Genomic DNA, 22236 nt, shown 5'->3' on the forward strand with positions numbered 1-22236 from the left:
GTGCCCAGCTGGTACCTTAAGCTGGGCCAGGATCCAGGTATGAGGAGCATCTTCTCCTTGCGCAGTCCAAGAGGCATCTTTGACAACATGTGACACATGGAGATTTGGGTTCAGTTACCATCATTTTTAGAAACATGAGCACCAAGAAAGGTAGAGATGCCTTCCTCTTTCTACACTATTAATTACAGCCCTTACCTGGAACGGAGATGCCCTGGTACAGCTCCGTTAGCCAGGGCGGGCTAGGTTGTGCCTGTCACTTAGGTTAACCCTTTGGCTGCTTTTTGTGAGAATGTCTTTTTGCCTTCCCTTCGCTCAGAGTAGGCTTCACTGTTTTCTGAAGGCTTCTCCATATATCGCGTGACCAGCAGATATCTTATGTCTTTTGAATCTGGTGAGATGTGCAATGGAAGCTGGTATGAAGGTCCAGTTTTGAGCATGGCCCTGTAATATAAATTTGATCCTGAACAAGTGTTTCATGTGATTTTGATTTCCTGCAAAATTTTAGTTATCTCCTGAAATTTAAAAGAAAAAAAAAGTTTCTTTATAGATGAGAGCATAGCAAAGGTCCTAGTTAAAACCCCAAACTTTCAGCACTGAAAGTCAAAATAGCCCCCAGTACCGGAACAACATGCAGGTGACAGCTGAGTAAATGAATGCATTTTCTGTTATGTCCTAAACTTTTTACTTGAGAAGGGATGGTGGGGAGGTAGGGGAAGGGCTCTTTACAATAGTGATGGGCAATAGAACGAGAGGAAATGGGTATAAGCTTAGTCAGGGGAGGTACAGGTTGGATGTCAGAAGGAATTTCTTCTCTGAAAGGGTTGTCAGCCACTGGAATAGGCTGCCCAGGGAGGTGGTTGAGTCCTCATCCCTGAATGTGTTTAAGAAAAGGGTGGATGAACTACTTAGGGATATGGTTTAATGGGGGATTAGGGACGGTTGAACTGGATGATCTCTAAGGTCTTTTCCAACCTAGAAATCTGTGAAATCTATGAAACCTGTTCTCTAGCCGATTTTATTCGTGCCAGTGCTGGCCAAGTTGCGTACATCTGTTAGCGTCCCGCAGAGGTGCCAGCATTGCTGCTAGCAACCAAGGAATGCCTGATGAAACACACCACTGAAATTAAGGCAGGGAGTTGTGGGGGGAAGAGACAGGCTTTCGCACTTTCTTGCTTGGCCAGGCGCTGGTTGAACTCTTTTGAGTTTGTTTTTTGCTCTTCTGAGGTGCAGTATGAAAAGATTTATGATCCTGCGGGATCTTAAATTAAATTATTTTCTCCCTGAACATGAGCACTACACCCAAAATCCAGAGGCCCCGGCAAAGGTGAAAGCAAAGCACGTGGTAGCTGTGTTCTGCACCTCTCGGGCAGGCAGAGCACCTTTTTACTTTTTCACGGTGTTTTGCTTGTTTGGAAAGTAACCGGAGCTGTGTTCATGAATATTTGAGACTCTCAGGTGCCTGTTGAGGGCTGGAGGGAAGGAGGGCTGAGGGAGGGCAGGCGGTGCGGGAGCCGGAGGGGCAGAGCAGGGAGCGGCCCCGGCTTCTCGTCGGGATGAATGTGCTCTGAAATATTTATTGCCCTGTTTAAATATTCATCGCTGCAAAGGCAGCGCAGCCTGATGGCAGCAGCAGAGCCTCAAGGGACAGGGGCTGCAGCAGTCCCTGGCATTTCCTTTCAGTAATATGATAAAAATATATTTAAAACAAAAATAATCGGGCATTCCCCCACTGCAAGATTGACAGGAGCAGTCAGGCGTATGTATTGGTGTTTCCTCTTCATGCCAGAGACTTGTGTTTGCTCTCAGGCTCATATGCCAGGGTGCTGCTCTTGGTTGCCAGATGCTAATGTTTTTTTTTCCAGGCCTGTATCCTGGAGCAAGCGGCTTTGTTTAGCCTGACACTGTGTGCGTGAAAGGGGATGTACAGAAGGGGAGACCGACTGGCTGAAAGGGTTTAAGTTTTGTGTAGCTTACTCTCTTTCTGTAGGTGTGAGCAGACAAACAGAGCGAGGAGGGGGGAAAAAATGGACCTTTAGTGCACTTGGCTGTGGAAAGTGGAGGTCTGCTGGGAATTATGGCGGGGTAAATTTCATGGGAACTCAGCCAGTAATGTATTAATGAAGCTGCAGATACTGACAGGCATGCAACGGAAATGAGATGTTCTTACGTCAATTTAGCTTTTAAGGTTTATCAATTTATCTTCACTAAAATAGAGCAGTTTAAAAGTGGGACTGCCAATAACATGCAATAGTTTAATGAGAATATCTGGTGTATCGCTGTTGTTAAACCCATGCATGTTTTACGTGACCAAGGCATTGATGCAGTGGGGACGAGGGTGAGCAGTGTGCTTCCAGGGATGTGGAAGGAGCCACTGAGGACGGGGGCTGTGGGACCTGTGTGAATGACACCCAGCCCAGGAGGAGCCGTCTGAAAGGCAGTCAGATGTGCTGCTGACCTCGGGCTCCACCTTTGAGCCATGCAGGTGGCCTGCATAGGGGAGAGGTCTGTGCTGGTTTGTGGTTACAGCAGGAATTCAATAAACGTACATTAGCTGGAAGACCTGGGGGAAAGAGGCTTTAAAAGGATTTAATAACAAAGGGGAAATCTTTCCTGAAATACCTACACAAATTCACTGTGCATAAACCACCTTTATGCTGGTTTACATGGGGATGCTCTGAAAGTTAAGCATAAGCGAAGCAGGTAGTGGCAGTAACATATGCTAAATTTCCATGTAACCTCTTGTTCTGGGATGAAGTGGCTTTCAGGTGCGTTTTCAAGTTGCGCTTAATGTAGCGTAACTATGGGCTGCTGTGAGAAGAGTCGTCCCCCTCGTCCCTCTGCCCTGGCCATATGTTCCACCTCCTTGCTGCTTTGGGCACTGTGCTTAGGCAGATATAAAGCGAGACAGTTCGGTTTATGACCAAACAGACGACTATTGTCTGGATTAATTTTCTGGCCTTGTCCACGGAATGACTTGATCTCACAACAGCCGGAGAGGGAAGCAGAGCCACTGCTTCTGAGGCCAGTTGGTAGTTTATCATATTAGGTGGTGCACGAAACTGCACCCATACTTCTCCATAAGGTGAAGTCATTTTACTTATAAATGTGTCTGCTGCTTAGTTTAATCTGCTTTAATTTATGTGCATCGACTTCCACCAGCTCTTCTTACCTTTCCAGAATATCGTCCTAAAGATCGGGCTTTAGATCGTCTCTTCTGGCTGTATGTACATTGCAGGCTGTATGTGCATTCTGGCTGTATGTGCATTGCAGGCCATTGTGTCTCACTCGGGTACCTCTGATTTGAATGACATAGTGTTTTCAGCACGAAGGCATGAAGAGATGGAAAGGACTGAGTCCTTCTCACCAGCTGATTTAATGACTGTCATTTAGAAATTGGTAAACAAAATAAAATGGTATCTTTTACCCGAGCTGAATTTATCAGACTCAGCTTCTGGCTATTGGTTTTCTTGATGCCTTTGTTCATTAGATTAAATATTATTAGTGCCTACTTTTTTTTTTTCTCCTCACCATTAATATACTTTCATGAAATAATCAGTTGCCACTTAATTACTTTTTTTAAAGTATAAGCAAAATGGATTGGGCTTTTCAAGTTTTTCAGTGTACAGCCATGTGGCTTTTTCCAATCTTCTTGTCATTTTTGTGGCTCTTTCGTGTTCCCTTTTGAGTTTTTTAATTGCCTTTTTAAAATTCATATGTGGAAGTGTGTATCTTATTTTTCATCTGACTGAGGCCACATACCAAAGTAGCAATGTTTCCATGCTCTACTTGTTGGTAATATATCTGAACAACTGCAGTCACTCCTTGTACCAGGCTGCTGCACTGGAGAGTTCCTTCTCCATGACCCACTGCTCCTTTCCAGAACCTCTGTTTCCAGGACACATAGCGGAGGCTTCATTGAAAATGGAAAACTCCTTTTGGAACAAATGAGTAGCAGGAGATAGGAGAATGCATTGCCGGAATGGAAAGTAACTGTGGGAAGAAATCTGCATTTTTAAACCATCAAATTTCTGTTCTCGAGTGTGTGCCAAGTCAGTCCCAGATTTCCTCTGCCCTGCACGCTGAGAGCAGCTTGATATAATATTGTTGCTGAGTCCTGACACTTGAGTCACAGATGAGTCTCAGTTGCCTCGACTGGGGCTGTGCACATCTCATCCCTTATCTTCTGTTCCGAATCCTGACTGTACCTACAATAGGCCAGTGGCGTTGAAAATGTGACAGGGCTGAGACATTTAGCTGCTTGCATTTAAAAAAAAAAAAAAAAAAAAAGCCCCAAGAGGAGCTCTGGTTTTGTGTTGCATGCGTCTCGTCCCCCACCTTTGCTCCATAGTCACGTCTGAAAGCATGGCTCCTTGCTATGGTTTCTGCCAGCTCTGCAGTTCTTTCTGAGGCGTTCTGCGCTCTCCAATTGATTCCAGATGTGCTCTCCCATTCCGGGCGCTTTCTCCCTTCCTCCTCCTGCGCTGGCAGCAGAGGCAGGGCTGCTTTTCCCTGTGAGGTGCTGGAATTAGTGCAGGCAGGCGGGAGGACTTCCCTGCTGGCCACTGAAATCAGGGGAATTGGAGGGGCTGGTGTAAGTGTTCTATAAGTGAAGCTGGCTGATGGGACTTTGAGGTTTGTCTGTCCTCCAGGAGCCACGTCGGCTCTGAGCAGGACCTCCACACAGCTGAGTACTGCCTTCAGCTCATTCCCCTCACAGCAGAGGAGAGGGAGACAGGGAAGCCTGTGCCAAAAGTGATCTTCAAAATCCTTTTTAGAAGAGCACTGGATATATAGAGAGATCTGGAAGAGTCTATTACAGATAGCTGTGTCACATAGTAAGGGCTTTGAAAAATTCCTGTGACTAAAGTAGATACAAATCTTTCTAAGGGGCTGAATGAGCTTCGTGAGGATTTAAACATTCAGGGAAGCAGTTTGAATTCTTGAGGTCGCAGGAATAACTCTCTGCGCTCACTGAGATTTGATGATGTGCTTGCAGATACAGGGCGATAGCCCATTCACAGAGCAGGGACGTGGGATGAAAAATCGCTTATCAGTCCAGCTCAGGTACCTGTTTGGGGTTGGAGAAGCAGATACTGGTTTTTAGAAATAGGACATCATCTGGAGAGCTACTGTCTCCCTTGAAACAAAGCCGTCTGAAGTGAGCAATCTGATTGCAGAATTAGCTGAGGTGACAGTAGCTGTGACAGTACCTTGGCAGACTGGTCAAGAGTTACCACGGGACCAGGTAGGATTTTCTTCCCTGCTATATTTCCATCTTCTGCATTCTTTTACTGAGCAGCACCAGGAACCACCGGTTAGCAGTCATGAGTAAGGCAGAAAATCAACACATGCAGGTCCTCTGTGCCATCTTAGTCACGTATCATGAGTGCCCAGGTGCCCTGATGCAACCATGGACCACTCCTGGAAGAGCAGTTGCCAACAGTCCTTCCCCACCACTGGCCTCCAGTTCCTGCTGCCTCCCTGCATGAGGATTCGCGATCATGGAACTGTGAGAGTGACGGTTTGCTAATCTGCTGATGAGTTAATTGCGGTTAGCTTGGGTTAAACATACGTGACACATCTGCAGCACACTATTTCTTAGCTATGATTCATTTGAATTCTGGCCCAAAAGAAGAAACTTAACCCTCTTTGCCCAAAGGAAAGTAATCTCACTAGTGTGGGAGATACTTCTGCCACTTCGGGTGCCTGCTAGATTAATGCATGACTAGATTCATAATATTTTAAGACTTTATTTTCATACGGATTTGTTGAAAGCTAGTCGTCTTATGGAAATCTTTTTTCCCAAGAACATTTGACTGTGAAAGTGAAGTGGAAAATATTCACTTGGAATATTGCAGAGGTGGGAAGAACAGAGCCAGGGTAGGTGCTAAAGGACCGATCTGGAACAAAAAGTTGAGCCTGAGCCTTTCTTTGACTCACTGGCTTTGCTGCTGAGGATGTATCCGTCCTGGTGACTTTTTCCTTTGTTCCACACCCCCACCCCCTTCTCCCCAATAATTCTTGGAGGTAGTTTCATTCCTAATATGGAATGGAAACAGATGTTGAGACCTCAATGTCATCTCTTGAAGCACAATTCTTGCTTTCTAATCAACCCCAGAGAGCGCGAATTGATTGAAAGCGCTTGTTAGGATGCCTTCGTGCCAGCAACATTTAACTATTTTTTTTTTTTTTTTAGAACGGAAAATAATGTAGGTTTCAGGAGCAGAAAATAGTGCTTTTTTAAAATATAAAAGGTATGTTTCAGGCTGGTAAGTAGATGTGGCTCTGGGCCTTATTAATGTTGCGTAACTCTATAAAGCTTTGGCTGTATCCATCAGGAAGCCTCTTCGCAGGTTGCCCAGGGGCTTCTTAATTAAGCGTGTACATGTTCAGCACTGAGAGCCTGCGTTTGTGCGTTGGGATAGAGCAAAAGTTGACCATTACTAGAAATAACGACAGCAGGAGGATGAGTGAGTGCTTCCTGTGTAAGATAGGACTATAATTTTCTTTCATCCTTTTCTACAGAAGAGGGGCTTGAACTTCTTCTCTGTAAAGTTCTTAAAGGCATTTAAAAAAAAAATAAAGGCCAGCTGTTTTATTTTACAGAACAGTTTTTAGTGGCCTGGAATGATAGAGTATATATTGGAAGATAACTTGTTCTTCCTTTGCTTTACATATCTAGGAGAAGGAAGGGCAAGATTAGATAATCTAGTGCAAGCTTGCACCAGGAAGTTAAAGAAAACATGCCTTTAAATGGTTAGCTAGGTGCGAGCTTGAGTGAAGGCATCTTTTTTCTTTTTTTTTCCCCCCTTCTGATGGAAGATTAGCTTATTTAGGCTTAAGTAATGTAAACAATGTAAAAAGTGTTTCCAAAAATGATTGAATCTGATCTAAATTGAAAGAAAGAATACATATAAACTTTCCTCCATTTTAACAAAACTAGCATAAGACTCCACCAAACATTTGCAAAACTACCCATAGATAGAGCGCTGCTTTTTGGAGGAGTCAGGAGGAAGTGCTCTTGTGCCCGTTGCTGTAGAATCGAAATCCAGCATCCTTTTCTGTTACCCCAATATGTCATAGATCAAATGAAGATCAAGCTGCAGATGTGCAGATGAAATACAAACCCCCTTATTATTGCCGTCCTCTTCAAGGTGCTTTTTATGATCAACCCACATCAAGAAAAAGTGTTGATTTTATCAGTCTGGGTCGCCAGACAGACAGACATGCCAGTCTCCTCTCTGGAGTAACAGAAATGCCTTTGTAGTGCGGACCGTGGGTGTCAGGTTAGGGTCATGCACCCCTCTGAATCTGAGAAAAGATTTGTACAAAGATGAAGACTACGAGAAGATGGCTAAGTCCTTTGTGTATCCTTTTCACCTCTCAACTTCCTTTCCATAGGCTTTTTACCCACTCTTTCAATTCAGAAACTAGTTAGTAATGAAATGGTCATGATGTAGAAAGTGTTGTTACTGCATTTTGGAGTAAAGATCTTGTATGATGTTCGTGGGCACCTGCAGAGTTTGCATGGCCAAGTCACTCTTTTGTAGTCGGAAAGCCATCACTTCACCATCCTCTACATCACTTTGGCCTGTGTTTGAGTACCTTCATGACCCTAAAGAGCAAAAGCATGCTGTTGAAAATCAAGGCTTAGGTTCCATGTGCAGTGAGAGCTAGCAGTGCAGGTTGGGGCTTACCTCTGGTGTAACGCCCCAGCCTGTGGCTGTCTGGAAGGGGTAATGCTTGAGTTCCTGGTGGGTCTTGCAGCGTCCCTCACGCTGCTTTGTGCCCAGTACCATTTGCGAAGCAATTGCTTTCTGGTACATTTGTTACCATCAGTGGGCGAATTCTGGGATTGCCTGGGGAGAGAGTTAATGCATGCCGGAGACTGCGGCTCCCTGGCAACCTGAGCTCATCCAACTGCTCTTGCCCGTGGCCCTTCCTTTCCCAATTTCACTCCCTTTCCTTTCTGGCACTGATTCTCCTCCAACTCTTTGCCAAGCCATTTCAGCACTCTTAACTGATAACAAAACTAACCTGACAATAAAAAGCAAGTAGTTTTTTTTCCTGGGATATGTGCTGAAACGGCTCAGCAGACAGAGTGCTGTGACTGCCAGGGGAGAGAGGGCAGGAGCGTGCACCTGGTGGTGGGACAGTGGCAGCTCCAGCCAGAGTCCCTCTGGAACCACGACTGAGAGTCGAAGGAGCCCTGGGAGAGGAGGCAGTGTTGGAAGGGGCTGGGAAGGGGACCCTGCTGCAGCAACCTTAATTGGTGTTCAGCTATGAAAAGGTAGGAAAAAAACTTAGCCTATGTTCTTCTTTATTATTATTATTAATAATTATTCTCTTGCTCCTGTAGCAGCAGGGTTGTATGGTAGGTACTTCCTCTCTTATCTGCATACAGCTGAGGAGCAGCACTTGGCGTCTTCTGCTGAAGCCGCGTGTCACATTTTCCTCCCGGACACGAGACCGTGACCTGGGTCAGAGGAGGAGGGACATCGTGGTCCCCGCATCCCCCTCGCTCACAAGGCTCCCTTTCATGTGGAGAGCTAAGGGCGGGCAGCGGCTCCAGGTTGAACGGTTGCACCAGGCTCTTCAGATCCGAGCTACAAACATTCTTGCTGTTTACGAAAAGGATTAGGTTAGTGCAGAGAGCAAACAGTCATAGCCTGGAACACACTAGTCTTCACAAACAGGTTAATTGCCTCCATTAGCTGCAAGTCAGTTGCTTCAAGGTTTCATAAAATGAGTTCAGTGAAGGCCTGCCTATTAGAAACCTCGTTCCGCTAATAGGCATATTCTCACATCTATCCCAGTGATTTGGGGGTTACCAGAGTTGAAAGGCACATGTAAGAGATTATTTGATGTTTATGTGCTGTAGCGCTTCTCTGCACCTTTCTCTGATGCTTATGGCTTGCAGTAGGGTAATGGACAGCATTAGACTGTTTGCCTCGTGGCAGTTTGCATGGAAATGTCTACATAGAGATTGTACCAGTTTAGCTTTATTAAGATTATAATTTTTGTTTGATTGGTTATGCTTTAATATGTATTGACATACTGGTATGGAAGGGGTCTGGAGCTGTGTTGCTGTAAAGCTCCTTTCATATCCCTATAATTATACCAATTTCTCTAATGAGCAAAAAAAAGAACAGCCCTTCACAAAATAGACTGATCTGTGACAGTTTCACAGAAGTAGGAGGCCTTTGTGTGCGTTTCTGGTGTTTGCTCTTGGCGTTCCAGTGTCGTGATCTTGGATCACCACCTGCTGTCTGATGAAAGAATTCATCCTACGTCTCGTTTTCTGAACCACGTTTCTCCTCATTGACATCGTCTCCAGCTCCCACCCTTCTGCAAGGTACCGCTACATGCGGTTACTTACCCTTCCTCCGCTTAGCTTGGAGCTACAAAGTTTGTTAATTAATTTAAAGCTGGGTAAACTCTTAGAAATGTGTCCCCATTAGGGATTTTTCACTGGTTTAGCGAATTTGGTTTTTAAACAAAATGTGGGATGGGTTTGGACTGAGCTGTGCAGGCAAAACCCTGACCTAAGGAAGGAAGTTGGCACCTGTGAGGACATGGCTGGAGCTTTGTAGAGCTGAGAATAGGGACCTGAAAGGGAAGCCCCAATGAATATCCTGTGTCCCTCTTGTGCCCTGAGGGCTTCAGTGCTAATGAATCAGATGTCAACATTTTGCAAGAGCAAAGCTGCTTCTAATTCCTGCTTGCTGTGGATGAGTGATTTTTGTGGGAGCAGGGCAACAGAATGAGTAGAAAACATAGGAATTGCCGGTTTTCTTTGAACTGTAGGTTGCCGTATGTTGTATTGAAGTCTTCTTGGGGTTTTTTGTCTGTTTTGTTTTGGTTTTTTTTAAGGTGCATGTGTTAGTTACACTGAGTTCCGGTTGCACTGAACAGCCTTTCCCAGTTTGGTGAGTGTGGGATGGCAGCTAGCATGGTCGGTGCATGGCAGCACAAACTCATGGAGAGAATCGGTTAACCTGGAACTGCTGAAATTGTTCCTGCAGTCAAAAGTCCCTTAAGCTCCCCTCCTGGACACTGCCAGTCACCCTGCCTTGTGGCTGAGAGAAGTGTCTATCTGCTCCTGAACGTTAGTAGATTGATTTCATGCCATCGCACAAGTTGAAGACGGCAATAGTTTTTGTGGGGAGCTGCAGCCTGGCTTTCCTAGTCCTGTGATGGCGCCCTTGGGTCTGCTTGGGGATGGAGACAACTCTTGGACATAGCCATCTCAGTCTGTCCTTGTGTTTGAGTCAATGTTTAAGAGGACTTCATGAGTTAAAACAGGCAGGACTGGCAAAGCTGCAAGGTATATTTGTCTAGATTAGGTAGACGAAATACTTCCAGTTGAGTCTCTCCATTTTTACCAGGAAGTTTAGGGGTTTCTCCATGTTCTTTGTACCTCCTGAGAAGCAGAAAAACAGTGTCTCTGACTGCAGGATTTTCCCTGGTGGGTTAGAAGTAGGGAAAGGAGTTCAGGTTCTATATTTGAAGATAAATGGGATTTTTAGTATTTTTGTGTGTGTGTTAGTTCTTGAAAATATGAAGTGTGGTGTAAATGTTGAAATTTGGTAGAATAACCGAAGAGGTAGAATCTCCTCTGGGTTTAGAGGGTATTGGTATGCCATGAAACCTGCAGCGATATCATCGGGAGTCTTTTTCTGTAGACACTAGTGGAAACAGAAGAAAAGTTATTCTAAAGCATCAAAGGAAATTAAAATTACAAAAAATCAGATGGGAAACATATATAATCATATCAAGAGAAAAATAATTTGAGATACAGATACTCCATGAGATGATGAAACCTGGACAATAATAATGGTAATAGATCTACAGATAACCTGAGACTTTAAATTAAGGATGTGTTTGTAATAAAAGATAGGGTTTTTGCATGCTAGTGTGACTGGGGGGGGCAGGGGGAAGAAGTGACAACGTGGCTGAAAACATTTCATTGTTCACCAGAAATCCCTTATTTGAAAATCTTAGGAAGGTCAGAGAGAAGTAATAAATAAAGTTACCAGGATATTTTGGCTTGCAAGGTGTGATTAAGTTCAAAATAAATATGTATTATCAAAACATCACAAGCAACAGAAGAGAGAGCAAGCGTTTTTCATCCTTCAAACATTTGCAGATAATTGAAGAAAGGAGAGAAAATATTTAAAAGGTTGAAATGCATTTAGACTGGAAGGAACGGTATGAACTGAAAGGTAAAAATGTTGAAAATAAGATTATATAAGGTTTATGGGCTGGCATTTTAAGTAGTCTAAGAGTGAGATTAAACAAAACGCTGGAGTATGTCCTTTGGGGAGCAACCCTGCACCGTTGAGAGGACGGCAGAATAGGTTTTGTTTGTGGCTAATTAACATTCTCTTCCTCCTATCCGAGGCACTACTGCTTGTAAATCTAGCTTGTTTTGAGAAAACTGGAAATAGTCTCTGCTCCTGCATCTTTCCTGGGGCTATCCTACCAATTTTTGGAATTTTTTTAAAGAAAGAAATCGGTTTCATATTTAGCTCCTACTTTAAACACAAGCAATGCGCAGACAACGCGGGCTGTATGGAAGTACGCAGACAACTGGGTATGATGAAGTATTGTAAGCAAAAGAGCTTGAAAAGGAGGCAGGATGTGGACAGAGCGGAGCTGTCGTGACAGGGGATAAATGTTCTGAGTAGGTGGGTGACGGGTTTTCCGATACCTGGTTCGCAGTGGGATAAACCATCGTTCAGCCTCTCCTCCCTCCTGTTTGTAAAACTCGCCCTGCAGATCTTGGTGGTGGTTTAGGTTGAGCCAGAAGCTCCCTGCTTTGAAACCGAGAATGGCAAAGGAGCAAGCAGATGTGGAGGGGCTAGTGGAGCTGCCCTTCATTTGGGGAGTAGGGAAAAGCCCCGTCCTGCCTTCAGAAAATGTGCTCAGTGTGCGAAAAACCTCCGCAGAGCTCCCAGCACACGACGCAGGGCTGCGACTGCTTGGGGGAGTGCGTGCAAGGAAGCGAACGCTGGCTGCGGCTGGCACGCTTGCCTGAATTTTTCTTTCTCAGATAAGGCTGCGGAGTTTTGCGTTTCCGCAGGCAGCGAGGCTTTGCAGCAACTGGACTTTAGTTAATGGAACCGTCCGTCGCCCGTCGCGGGCCAAGGCTGCAGCTCAGCTCCGCTAAGTGGTATTGAATGCCCTTCCCTCTCCTTCTCCCCAGCTGCGGGAGCGCGTGGCCACGTGGCCCCCAGGGGAGGCAGGCCAGATAGACTAATGTCAGAGCAAATTTGGGATTCAGCCAGTGTCTGAGTGACCCGGTGCTGGCTGGAGGTGTGCTGCATTTATCATTGTTTCCTTTGCCCGGAAGGGAAAGCTGAAGGTAGGCTGATAAAGGGACTGAAAGGTTTGTCCGGCTTCGCTGGAGGTCCGTCAGCCCATGCATGCTCTCTGCTGAAAGGCTGCTTGGTAATTCCCACTCTGCCTTTCCCATCCACAGGATAAGGTCTGCTTCGCTTTTGCTCCGTTGATTTAAGCATGCTGGTGTCCGAATAGGCTTGAGCACCTCCGGGCTTTGTGGGGGAGGACCTAGGGCTGGAACAGCAGCCAAAATTTAAAATCAGGACTAGTCGGTTGACATGCCCATAAATCAAACAGCCCTCCTATCATAAATCTTTTCCGTGGATTTTTTTTTTTTTTCTGCTGCGGCGGTGGAAGCAGTAAGAGCGGTGCAGCAGCCTGGGCTTTCCAGGATTGGGCTTCAATGTCAAGGCAGTTCTCCTTCGCCTCAGGTGGCTGAATGCAGCTCCCTGCTCCCCCCTCGGTGAGATCCCTGCAGTGGCCGCAGGGCTGCATGCTTTCGTGTTTGCTTTGCGTGATTTTTCAGACACGGCGGGGTAGGATTTTTATTGTCTTTTGGGGATATCTTTTGCATGTTCAGTTGTCTGTTTATGAGTCATCTGGATGGTGTCAACTGTATCTAAGGCAGTGCTAAAAGCTGCTAAAAAGTCCACTGTTCTAGTGTAGAGGTCTCTGTGGGATACCCTAAGGTGAGGGAGGAGTGGATAATTAACGCCTTGTGCAGTGGTAGTGATGCTCAAGACTGGGAGAGGGTGAGTGTGCTCCAGGCTTGCAGTTTCAACTCAGTTCCCCACAGCTCTTCGATGTCTTTTGCACAGCCGGCACTAAGCAAATGAGATGTTCCAGCAGCTGATACCTGAGCACCCGTGCTCTGTACTCAGTGCTGCCAGAGCAAAGGAGGGGGCTGCTACACAGATGGGGTTTAAGAAGTGTATTTCTTTTCTGTTACTGTAACACAACAGGGGAGAGTGTGCTCTGAACCACACCATGTTCTTGCTTCTGAGTAGAGCCATGAGGGTCAGGCTGAGGCAGACAGACCCAGATACGGTAATTTAAGGGATATTAAAGAACCTTGTTCTTCTATCTGTGTTTCCTTCTCTGTTTCAGTGCCTCTTCTCCCTTCCAAAATAACTCCTTACTGTGTGTAAAGCCTTGTGCGAGCTTACAGGGTATGCAAGTTGCAAGCCCCGCGTAGTTGCTTCTCCATATGCTACCCAGTAGCGAGAAAGTTACCCCAAAAGATTAAGAAAACAACATCATGGCTAAGAGGAGGGAGACCTGCTCTTTCTGATAGAGAAAATAATAGAAGACTCTGCAATATTATGGTGGCAGTGGGTGGGATATTCACATGAATACGTGTGTATGTGATTTTTTTTCAAGCTGATGTTTTGGTTCATCTTCTGTAGTATAAAGCTGTTTTCTCCTTTTCCCTTTCTTCAGGGTAACCAGGAGCCAGCAGCAACTCCTGATGCAATGGTGCAGCCATTCACCACAATCCCATTTCCACCACCCCCACAGAACGGGATTCCCACAGAGTATGGGGTGCCACACACTCAGGACTATGCAGGCCAGACCAGCGAGCACAATCTGACGCTCTACGGAAGCACGCAGCCGCATGGAGAGCAGAGCACGAACACGGCCAGCACGCAGAACGGATCTCTTGCAGTAAGTGCAGAAGGGCGCAGAGCTAGGAGAGCAGCACGGTGCTTCGGGAAAAAGCAGCCATTGGTTAGGTTGCTAACTGCTTCTTAAGCATGCAGCAAATCAGCGGTAGAGTTGAAAAGGAGAGAATTATAAATGAAACATAGTTTCTGACCTTACGTTACTAGGTTCCTGTCTTTCACCTTATGCGTGTTCCCCTCGTATGTGGGTGCCTGCAAAGAGCAGTAGTACTTGGGATCATGGTGTTTTTACCATAGTGGCATTGTCTGAAGACAATCCTTTACAAAAGTGTTGATTACCTTGAGTTAATTGGTGAACGGTTCGAATGAATATGATGGAGGCAACTTCTGGAAGGTTGATGGTACAAAGGATTAGAGTGAGCACATGCATTGTAGATGTAATCTCAATGTGTTCCTGTTTTCAGAAAACTGGCAGAGTAGAAAACTACTTTTCTTTGACTTTCTGAAGATTGCAGGTAGCTTCAGGGGGCAAAGACAGGAGAGGACCTCTCAGCTACTGGGCATCCATTTGCCAAATAAAGATTTTCACCTTCTTATATGTTTTTTGCTTTCTTCTTCCCGTGGCCTGGAACTGGCACTGGGCAACATGCTGGCAGATTATCCCAGGAAAAGCTTTATCCACCCCTTAAGCCACTTGTTAAGACTTAACTTCCTAATAAAGAGCCTTATGGTGAGAGCCTTCGGTGCTCAGGGGCGGATTTAATCTGTTAATGCTTTCAGTTTTACTTGTAGTTGGGCATTTGGCTCGCCGAGATTATTTTTCCCCCTGTAAGTACTGAGTGATTCAGTGCCAACAGTTGGAAGAACTGATAGTGCCAGCTCGAGTGTGTGTGGTTCCCAGTGTGCGCTTCTGCTCCTTCTGCAGTGGGCAGTGGCTGCGCGATTGACACCACTGGATTTGACACTGGTAAGGTATCTTTGAGTTCATCCAGGGAACACCTCCACTTCAGCATCCTGAAGAAGAAAGAGGGTACAAACCCTGTAAAGCACATTGATAGTGCATAGAAGGAACTTCAGGTGCCCTTCTCAGCAAACACAAATGCGAATGAGAAGAGATCGGGCTGGAAATAAAACTTAGGGCTGGTGCAGTGTGCAGAAATACAAGTCATCGTTTTAGTACCAGATTGTCCGATGTCCTTCCAACCCGTAAGATCTGGGCTGCCTGTCTCTAGCAAACAGCTATCTAGAGCACTGCCAGTTGGATGGGAAAGCTGGAAACAGGGAATAAAACAAGGCAGTGGCTTTCCCCATGTATTTTTACTGTTCCCATCCATGCCCAGAGCTTAAGAGCATTTCTTTTTAATGGAAATGATGTGAGCCTTGACCTTGAATGTAAGCTCTTGCCAACCCTCCTGTTCCTCTTCCATATTAGGAGCCATCTCCACGGTGCTGCAGGGCCGAGCTCTGTGTTTCATCAACTAATGCCGGCTCCAAGGAGCCCACAGTGCACGGGGACGCTGGCTAGCTGGCAAGGAGGGACTGGGAGCCCATCTGTGCGGGAGGGAGCGTTGCTGGGAGACTGCTGGGAGGCAGCGGTGTTGCCAGGAGGCTGCGGAGGGAGCCTGACTGGCAGGGGTTATCCGAGAAGCAGGCTGAATAACACGTAACACTTGTACTGGCTGTTGGAAACAGGTGGGCACGTCTGGTCTGACCATTTGACGTGGTTAAAGATGGGCAAGCTGAGCGTGCAGAGTCGGGCTCGCAGACCGTAACTAACCGGCAAAGGGTCAGGGTGCAGATGAGCGCGTTGCTGCTGCTGCTGCTATGGCTGGGACCGATCAAACCCAGAGGATCCCAGATGGTGGCACATGAAGAAATCCAGGGGGAGGGGGAAGGCGCCTCAGCCAAGGGCCTTTCACATGCCAGACTTTCACATGCATGGGGTCTGGGATTTTCTGAGTCCCTTTATCCTTCTGTCTAGGACTCCTTCTGTATGAAGTTATTTTGATTCTGTGGGCTGCCTTGGGAGGTAATTGCTTGTAACTTTTCTCCTTCTTGATACTCTGATTAATGATGTAGGAACTAGGGGAAGGAAGAAGGCTCAATAGTTACTCAAGCTAAAGCGTGCTATTAAAATACAGCAGAACAGGTTGATTATTTCACCTTGAACATCTACAGCTGACGTCAAGCATCTTGTCCATCACATATGCTGGTTATTACCTGTTTGACATACATGCTCGGTCCATGTCGACTGGACTGCCGTGCTTATGCTTTAAGACATTTTTTCCTTTCGCCCTTCTGTTGTCTTGCTCAAACAACAGTGCTAACTTCAATAGAGCAAAAAGTCGTTGCGGGTGATGTATGATCCTTCCCTCCCATTATTGTGAGTGACAAGCACAGCTGCTGTCACGTGTATGAAGGCGATACCCCAGACTGAACAGCTGGTGGATTTTTTAGCTGCTGACTCGAAGCCTGTGCTCCCATGGGATAATTCAGAAATTCCTTCAGCCAGACAGGTAAGGTCTCTCCTTTCATCTAAGAACAAGGCCTGTGCATGGTCCAGTTGGCAGGACAGAGCGAGATACCAAAAGGCGTGCTCACATGGCAGGGCTTTCCTGCTTTTCGGGCTGGTAGCCTTTAGGATAATTGCAAAAGTAACATAGAATATGGGGAGTTTCATCTGGTTAGTAGGATGTTGTGCAGCATTGTAATGGAGTCTGTAATGGGGTCGCTAACACACTAAGCAGGAGCACCTTTTCACAGAAACTTGCCAGATTCTGACGGGCAAGTCAGATTGAATGATTTGAGATTAACGGTGGTGTCTGAGTTAATAGACAGTGGTCTTGGAAGCCTGAGGTCAAACATCAGCCATGAACTTAAGGGGAATCGAAGACCATGCCTTCCTCTGCAGTCTTAAAGCCCTGAGCAAAGGGGAACGACTGGACAGTGCCATCAGCTGAGGATGAGCTTGGTTCCGGAGGTCTGAGTCTAGTGGAAGGCATTCAAAGCTCTCAGAGCAGGGGCGTGGAAAAGAAATTGGCACAATACGTGGTGTGATACAAACAGCTTAATATTTTGGAATCTTTTTTATTTTAGGATCAAGCCTCATCTGTGGGGCTTTGTTTCTTGCCTGGCATGTGGGTCTCCCAGTCTTCATCTCCAAGTGTCTGTCCTTTCTCTTGATACTGTCCTAAAGCACAGCTGAAAGACCTAGATTAAAAATAGACTGAGGTACCGGACCATATTTGGCCTACTCGATCTGCCTGTTGCAGCCTGTCTCTTAAACTGTTGACGCTCTGCATTTCACTCCTTATGGTGCTGGGTCACCTGGTTCCTTCCCCCTTCCCCCTTCTTGGTTTACATTAGTGCACTTATCCCTAATGGGGACACCCAGCACAGATAGCTGCAAGTCGAGATGCTAATTAGGCTGCAGTACCTCTGGCAGCTGAGCTGATCTAAAGATTCACTGCTGTCAGAAAAGAGAGGTCTGGCTCCAAGCACAAACTCCCACTCCTGTTTACTGGCTCGGGCATTCCTTACGTGAGCCACTTTAATTCACTGACCTGGCAGAAAGCTGTCCAATTCTTTCGCTGGGTTAATGAATTAGAGCAGCTCTTGGAGGGATCCAGCAAACGCTGTTGTTGCAAGGTAAGCGTATGGAGTGCATGGCCAGAAGCCGAGAGCAATTGTCAGCTCTCTGCATCTCCTGGTACTCTACCCGCGGAGGGAAGATTAATCATCTGCTGAACTAAAAAGGCTTGCTTGATAGTAAATGCAATGCACTTAATGCTGTGAGCTGATTATTCCACTCATTTCTCTTGTTAATGTCAGAGGGAAGAATTTGTGTGTCTGTATAAATTATGGAATGCAGCTGGAGGTATAGAAGTAGAGGAATAAGTTTATGTAAATTACTTTGCATGAAAATGGCAGGTGCTGTCGCCTTGGTGTTACGTTGTCGTGAGCCAATATAAATTATTATTTAATTACAGAACATTGTGTCTCTCGGCTTCTTGATGTGCCGTACTGAAACGTGTTTAACTCATCTGCTATACCACAAAGGGATATTGACTTTCTGATTTCTTAAAGGTCCCCCCATCTGTTGTGGGGGACCCCTAAGTATTGCGTTCAGAAGGAAGACAGGAAAGCTACTCAGTTATCTGGCTGTGCCCCACACCTCTAGTAAGGGTTTGGAAAGAAGGGAGCCAATGGCACCAAGGGTTCATCCGCTGACTTTTGTAACACACGGATGATGTTATAATGATGGCTTTCCCTGGAGTATTTCTTGCCTAGTCTGAGATTGCAGAATTTTCCTCTGTAATTATTTTTCATCACTTTAGTAATTAAAGCAATTGCTCGTGTGAGGTATTTCAGATGAAGAATACGTTTAATGAATATCCTCACTTATCTTGATACTGCTGAGCAGGTAGACACGAGGAAGAACTAGCTTGAAATAAGTAGGTAGCTGCTGATTGTTTGGCCACCTCAGCTTGGAAATTGCTGTCTTGAGGTAGCAAACTCTGACATTTAACATCAGGAATTTGCTTTGAGTATGAGGCAGATTATTTTATTATTTTGAGTATGAGGCAGATTATTTTCAGCACTTGTAGACTTGTGTCTAGTGAGGCAGATTTAAAAATGATTTCGAAAGAAAAATAGGAAATAAATCAGCAAATATCATTATATTAGAGTATACAGCTGCGGTGCTTCTGCATATCTCTCAAAGGTTATAGCAGATCTAGAAGTAGTATGGGGAAGGATAATAGTGATGATGAAAGGGATGTAGCAGGTTCTTTATGAGAAGAAATGAAATCTTCGCGTATGAAAAGAACTGACAGGAACGAAGGCGTATGACAAGTACATAGAATATTGAATGGTATGGGAAATAAAATAAGGAACTTTCCTGTTTTCACTTACTAGGATGCACAAAGGAGATAATCGGGTACCACATATGAAAAATACAGGATTTGTTTCTTGTTTTTTTCCATATAATGAAGAATTTAGCATTGGAACTGTTGTCCGTAGGATGCTTTGGAAGTTGAGACATCAGCTGGCTCAGTTTGCTGGAGGCTGTAGTGGAGAAAAAAAAATCACTGAGCATTTGCCCTGTCCTTAGTTTTTCTACAGATGCCACAGATTTGACCACTGTCAGAAAGGAGATAGTGAGCTGAATAGATCTCAGTCTGTCACTGTGTGGCTGTTCTTCTGCCCCTGTCAATGGGAGCGGTCCAGGGGTGACCAGTAGCTTGGGGAGACATGCTGCCTCCTTCACCTTGTCAAGGCATCCCTGTTTTGTGAGGAATGGGCTGGAACTGCTCACACAGGGTTTGACATTGTAATCAGCAGAGCAGGCCTTTCAAGGGGCTTCATTTCACCACTTCATTGAAAGAAAAAAAGAAAAAAAAAAAGCGCCAAAGAATCCTATAAAAATTACTCCTCAGAAAAACAAAGTAATTTTAAACATCACTACACGGAAAATGTTATCTGACACATCAGAGGTGTCTTTGTTGTGCAGGATAGGTAACAAAACTTCCTATGTGCTTCCCTATGTTAGGTTTGTTTTCTCGCTTCAGGTGGGGTATATCTGTATTTAAGGAGGAAAGTGAACAAAATTACTTAAGCTTCAGTATGTCTGAAAACAGGTAACTGTCAATCAGAAAAAATATGCCTTGAATTAATCTGATTATATTAAAAATAGTTAAAAGCTTAGCAGAGTTTTTTGTTACATCCTTAGCAATTTTTTTGTCCAGTTTTTGGCATACAAAGTACTTGGGCACATTGTTAATTGTGCCTGTAGTGTAGCCCAATATTATTTTTTTTTAATATAACACTGCTGGCATCTGTGAGAAATCAAGTACATGGATATAATTCTAAAATTATACTTACTGCTGTTGAAAGGTGATTATTAGTCATGTGGTCTTCTGTCTGCTAAACAAGTGTCATTTAAACAGCAGAAGTTCTCATCCTCTTTGCTCTTGGATGTGTAGGACCTCAGTCCTACTCTGGCAGAGTGTGGTGGGGCAGGAGAGGAGTTTAGTGTCTAGTGCCTAATTCTTCACTTGTTTTTTCCTCCAAACCTGCTCAGTGGATATCAGTTCATTGATGGGTGACTGGTTGTTTTGACGCGGGTTCTTCACTAAATGTTACAGAGATCTTCCCACGTTGTCTGCATTCTCCTTTGCGGTGGGAAGCTTGCCTTCTGCGAGTCAAAGCTTTCAGTCGTCGTCTCCACAGAGTTCTTCAAGCTCTGGATCCAAACAAGGTCTCTCTTTTTTTTTTTTTTTTTTTAAATCCAAGACTTGTCTAGAAGCAGCGGAGTGAGCACAATCTGTCTCCCAGATCTTGTAAGCCACCCAAGTCTTCTTTTAAATATAGTTATTAGTTATAGTTTGTATTTTGTAAATATTTTCTTTGCGGTGATTTATGGCTCTTAACCTCCTCATTATGATTCACAACATTTTGGACCGCCTGCGTCCTGGGGGACAGGATGGGGGGGGTTGTTTTTTGCTTTCTTATAATTTGGACCGGAAGCAGTTTCAGTTCCAGAAGCAAATGGGAGATGGAAACAGAACGTGCTGGGTATGAATAGTCTATGTGGTGGCCTGTCGCACTGGTGTTTGTCTGACTTGTTGGGGAGGTAGCCCTCTGTCTGACCACGCAGATAGAGATCTGCTTGGAGCTCGGGTGGTGCTGGAGCCTCAGCCTCCCTCCCACTGAGGAGAAATCCCAAGCAATTGCTTTTTCACCAGCTGCCTTAGGACAGGAGAGTCTAGTAAAGAGGTGGGAAGATGGTCGTAGAGCTGCCCTCAGACCTTTCTGAACACCCTCCTGTTGCCAGGTGTCCTCCCCGTTTACATGCATACATGCATGCTTCTCTTTGCAGCTGCCTCTTCTTGCTCAGGGTTTCCTCACTGCTGGTGAGTGCCAGGGAGGAGCTGGCACGGGGGCACAGGCAGCAAGCAGTTAAAAGCAAAGCACATATTGTGCGTGTCCTGAGCTCTGATGCATTTCTCAGTGACCTTGAGCAGAGCTCAAAGCTTGCGTGTGCAGGCGTGAATGACATTATCACCTGCATAAGTATGCGTTACACAGACTATGCTGAGGAGGTAAGGTGGACCCAACACTGTTTCTAAACACAGGATCTTTGCCGCAGCGTGTCTCTGTGTTGCCTGATGACAGGCATTGAGACCTAGGGAACATGTGTTGGCTCCCCTCTAAGCTGGATCGCTGTCTGTAGCGAAGGGAGAGGACCAGTTCTTTGCTGTGAAGTGTTGATGTGAGGCCAGAAGGAAGGAGCTGGAACTCAGTGTGGGGAAGGAGACAGGGTGGGGAGTGGGCATCCGGTGAAATGTGGGCTTTTTATCATCTGGCTTGGTCAGGGTAGCACTGTTGCCAGTCTCCATTATGTGCTGCCTGAGAACAGGCTCCAGGCCCTTCCTTTCATCTCCTTCCTAATGAATTAAGACAAGGAATAACTATAAAAGGAGAGGAAAAAAAAAAAAGGCAAGATCTGAGGAGACGGTTTCTTTCATTTATGTTATAGCTGAATGTGTGGCAGAAGACAAATGTATTGAGCTAATGTTATAGTAACTGAAAGTTCAAATCTTACCTTAGGGCCACGGATGATAGAAATGAGGGAGCTATAGCATCCGAACAGAGAAAGTATTTAATGTTAAACTATTGCTGAAAAATCAGGATATGTGAAAGCCTGAGAAGCATGTGGGGACTCTTAGTGTAGAAGTCCACTTACCTTACTCAGAAAGGTAAAAGTGGACCGAGACCCCCTGTTCCTTCTATTGTCCCTCCTCTTTGAAGCCTGTGTCTTACCGTACACATCTCACGTGCTGCAAAATGACTCCTGTGTGGCGGCAGCGCTCTGCCATATGCAGGAACAGCTGCGAGTGTTTTTGAGTGGGCCACTGTACATGATGTATTGCACCCTTGACAAGAAAGGAGTTCTGCCCTCTGCCTGTGAACAAATGGATGGGAGAGGAGTGCAAACGACCTCCCGGCTTCCACCCCTATGGAAGCAGCAGATCCAGTCCTGTGCAACCTATATTTGAATGTAAAGACTAAAACATTTTTTTCATCACCATTCTGAATCTGTGCTTTTCCTCGTTCATGCTGCAGAAGATGCGCTGGTGTGTGTGTTTGAGAATGCACCTGTGTACATGGGTGTTTGCCCACTTGCCAATTCCACGCAAAGCCATGGAAAACACAGTATTTGGCAAATTGCACTAGCAGGGCTCCAAAATAGATTGTAGAGATCCCT

The 22236-nt window shown here is 45.4% G+C and overlaps 1 protein-coding gene across 4 annotated transcripts in view; it reads left to right on the forward strand.

Moving 5' to 3' along the window:
• Positions 1–22236, forward strand: part of RBFOX2 (RNA binding fox-1 homolog 2) — a 170383-nt gene that overhangs the window by 100032 nt on the left and 48115 nt on the right. For all 4 annotated transcript variants that reach the window (XM_086610246.1, XM_086610245.1, XM_086610248.1 and 1 more), the window contains exon 3: positions 13786–14010. In XM_086610246.1, coding sequence (XP_086466372.1) covers positions 13786–14010 — 225 coding nt within the window. The remainder of the gene's footprint in view (positions 1–13785; positions 14011–22236) is intronic.

This window comes from Tauraco erythrolophus, chromosome 4 (assembly GCF_009769465.1).
Source record: "Tauraco erythrolophus isolate bTauEry1 chromosome 4, bTauEry1.pri, whole genome shotgun sequence".
NCBI lineage: Eukaryota > Metazoa > Chordata > Aves > Musophagiformes > Musophagidae > Tauraco > Tauraco erythrolophus.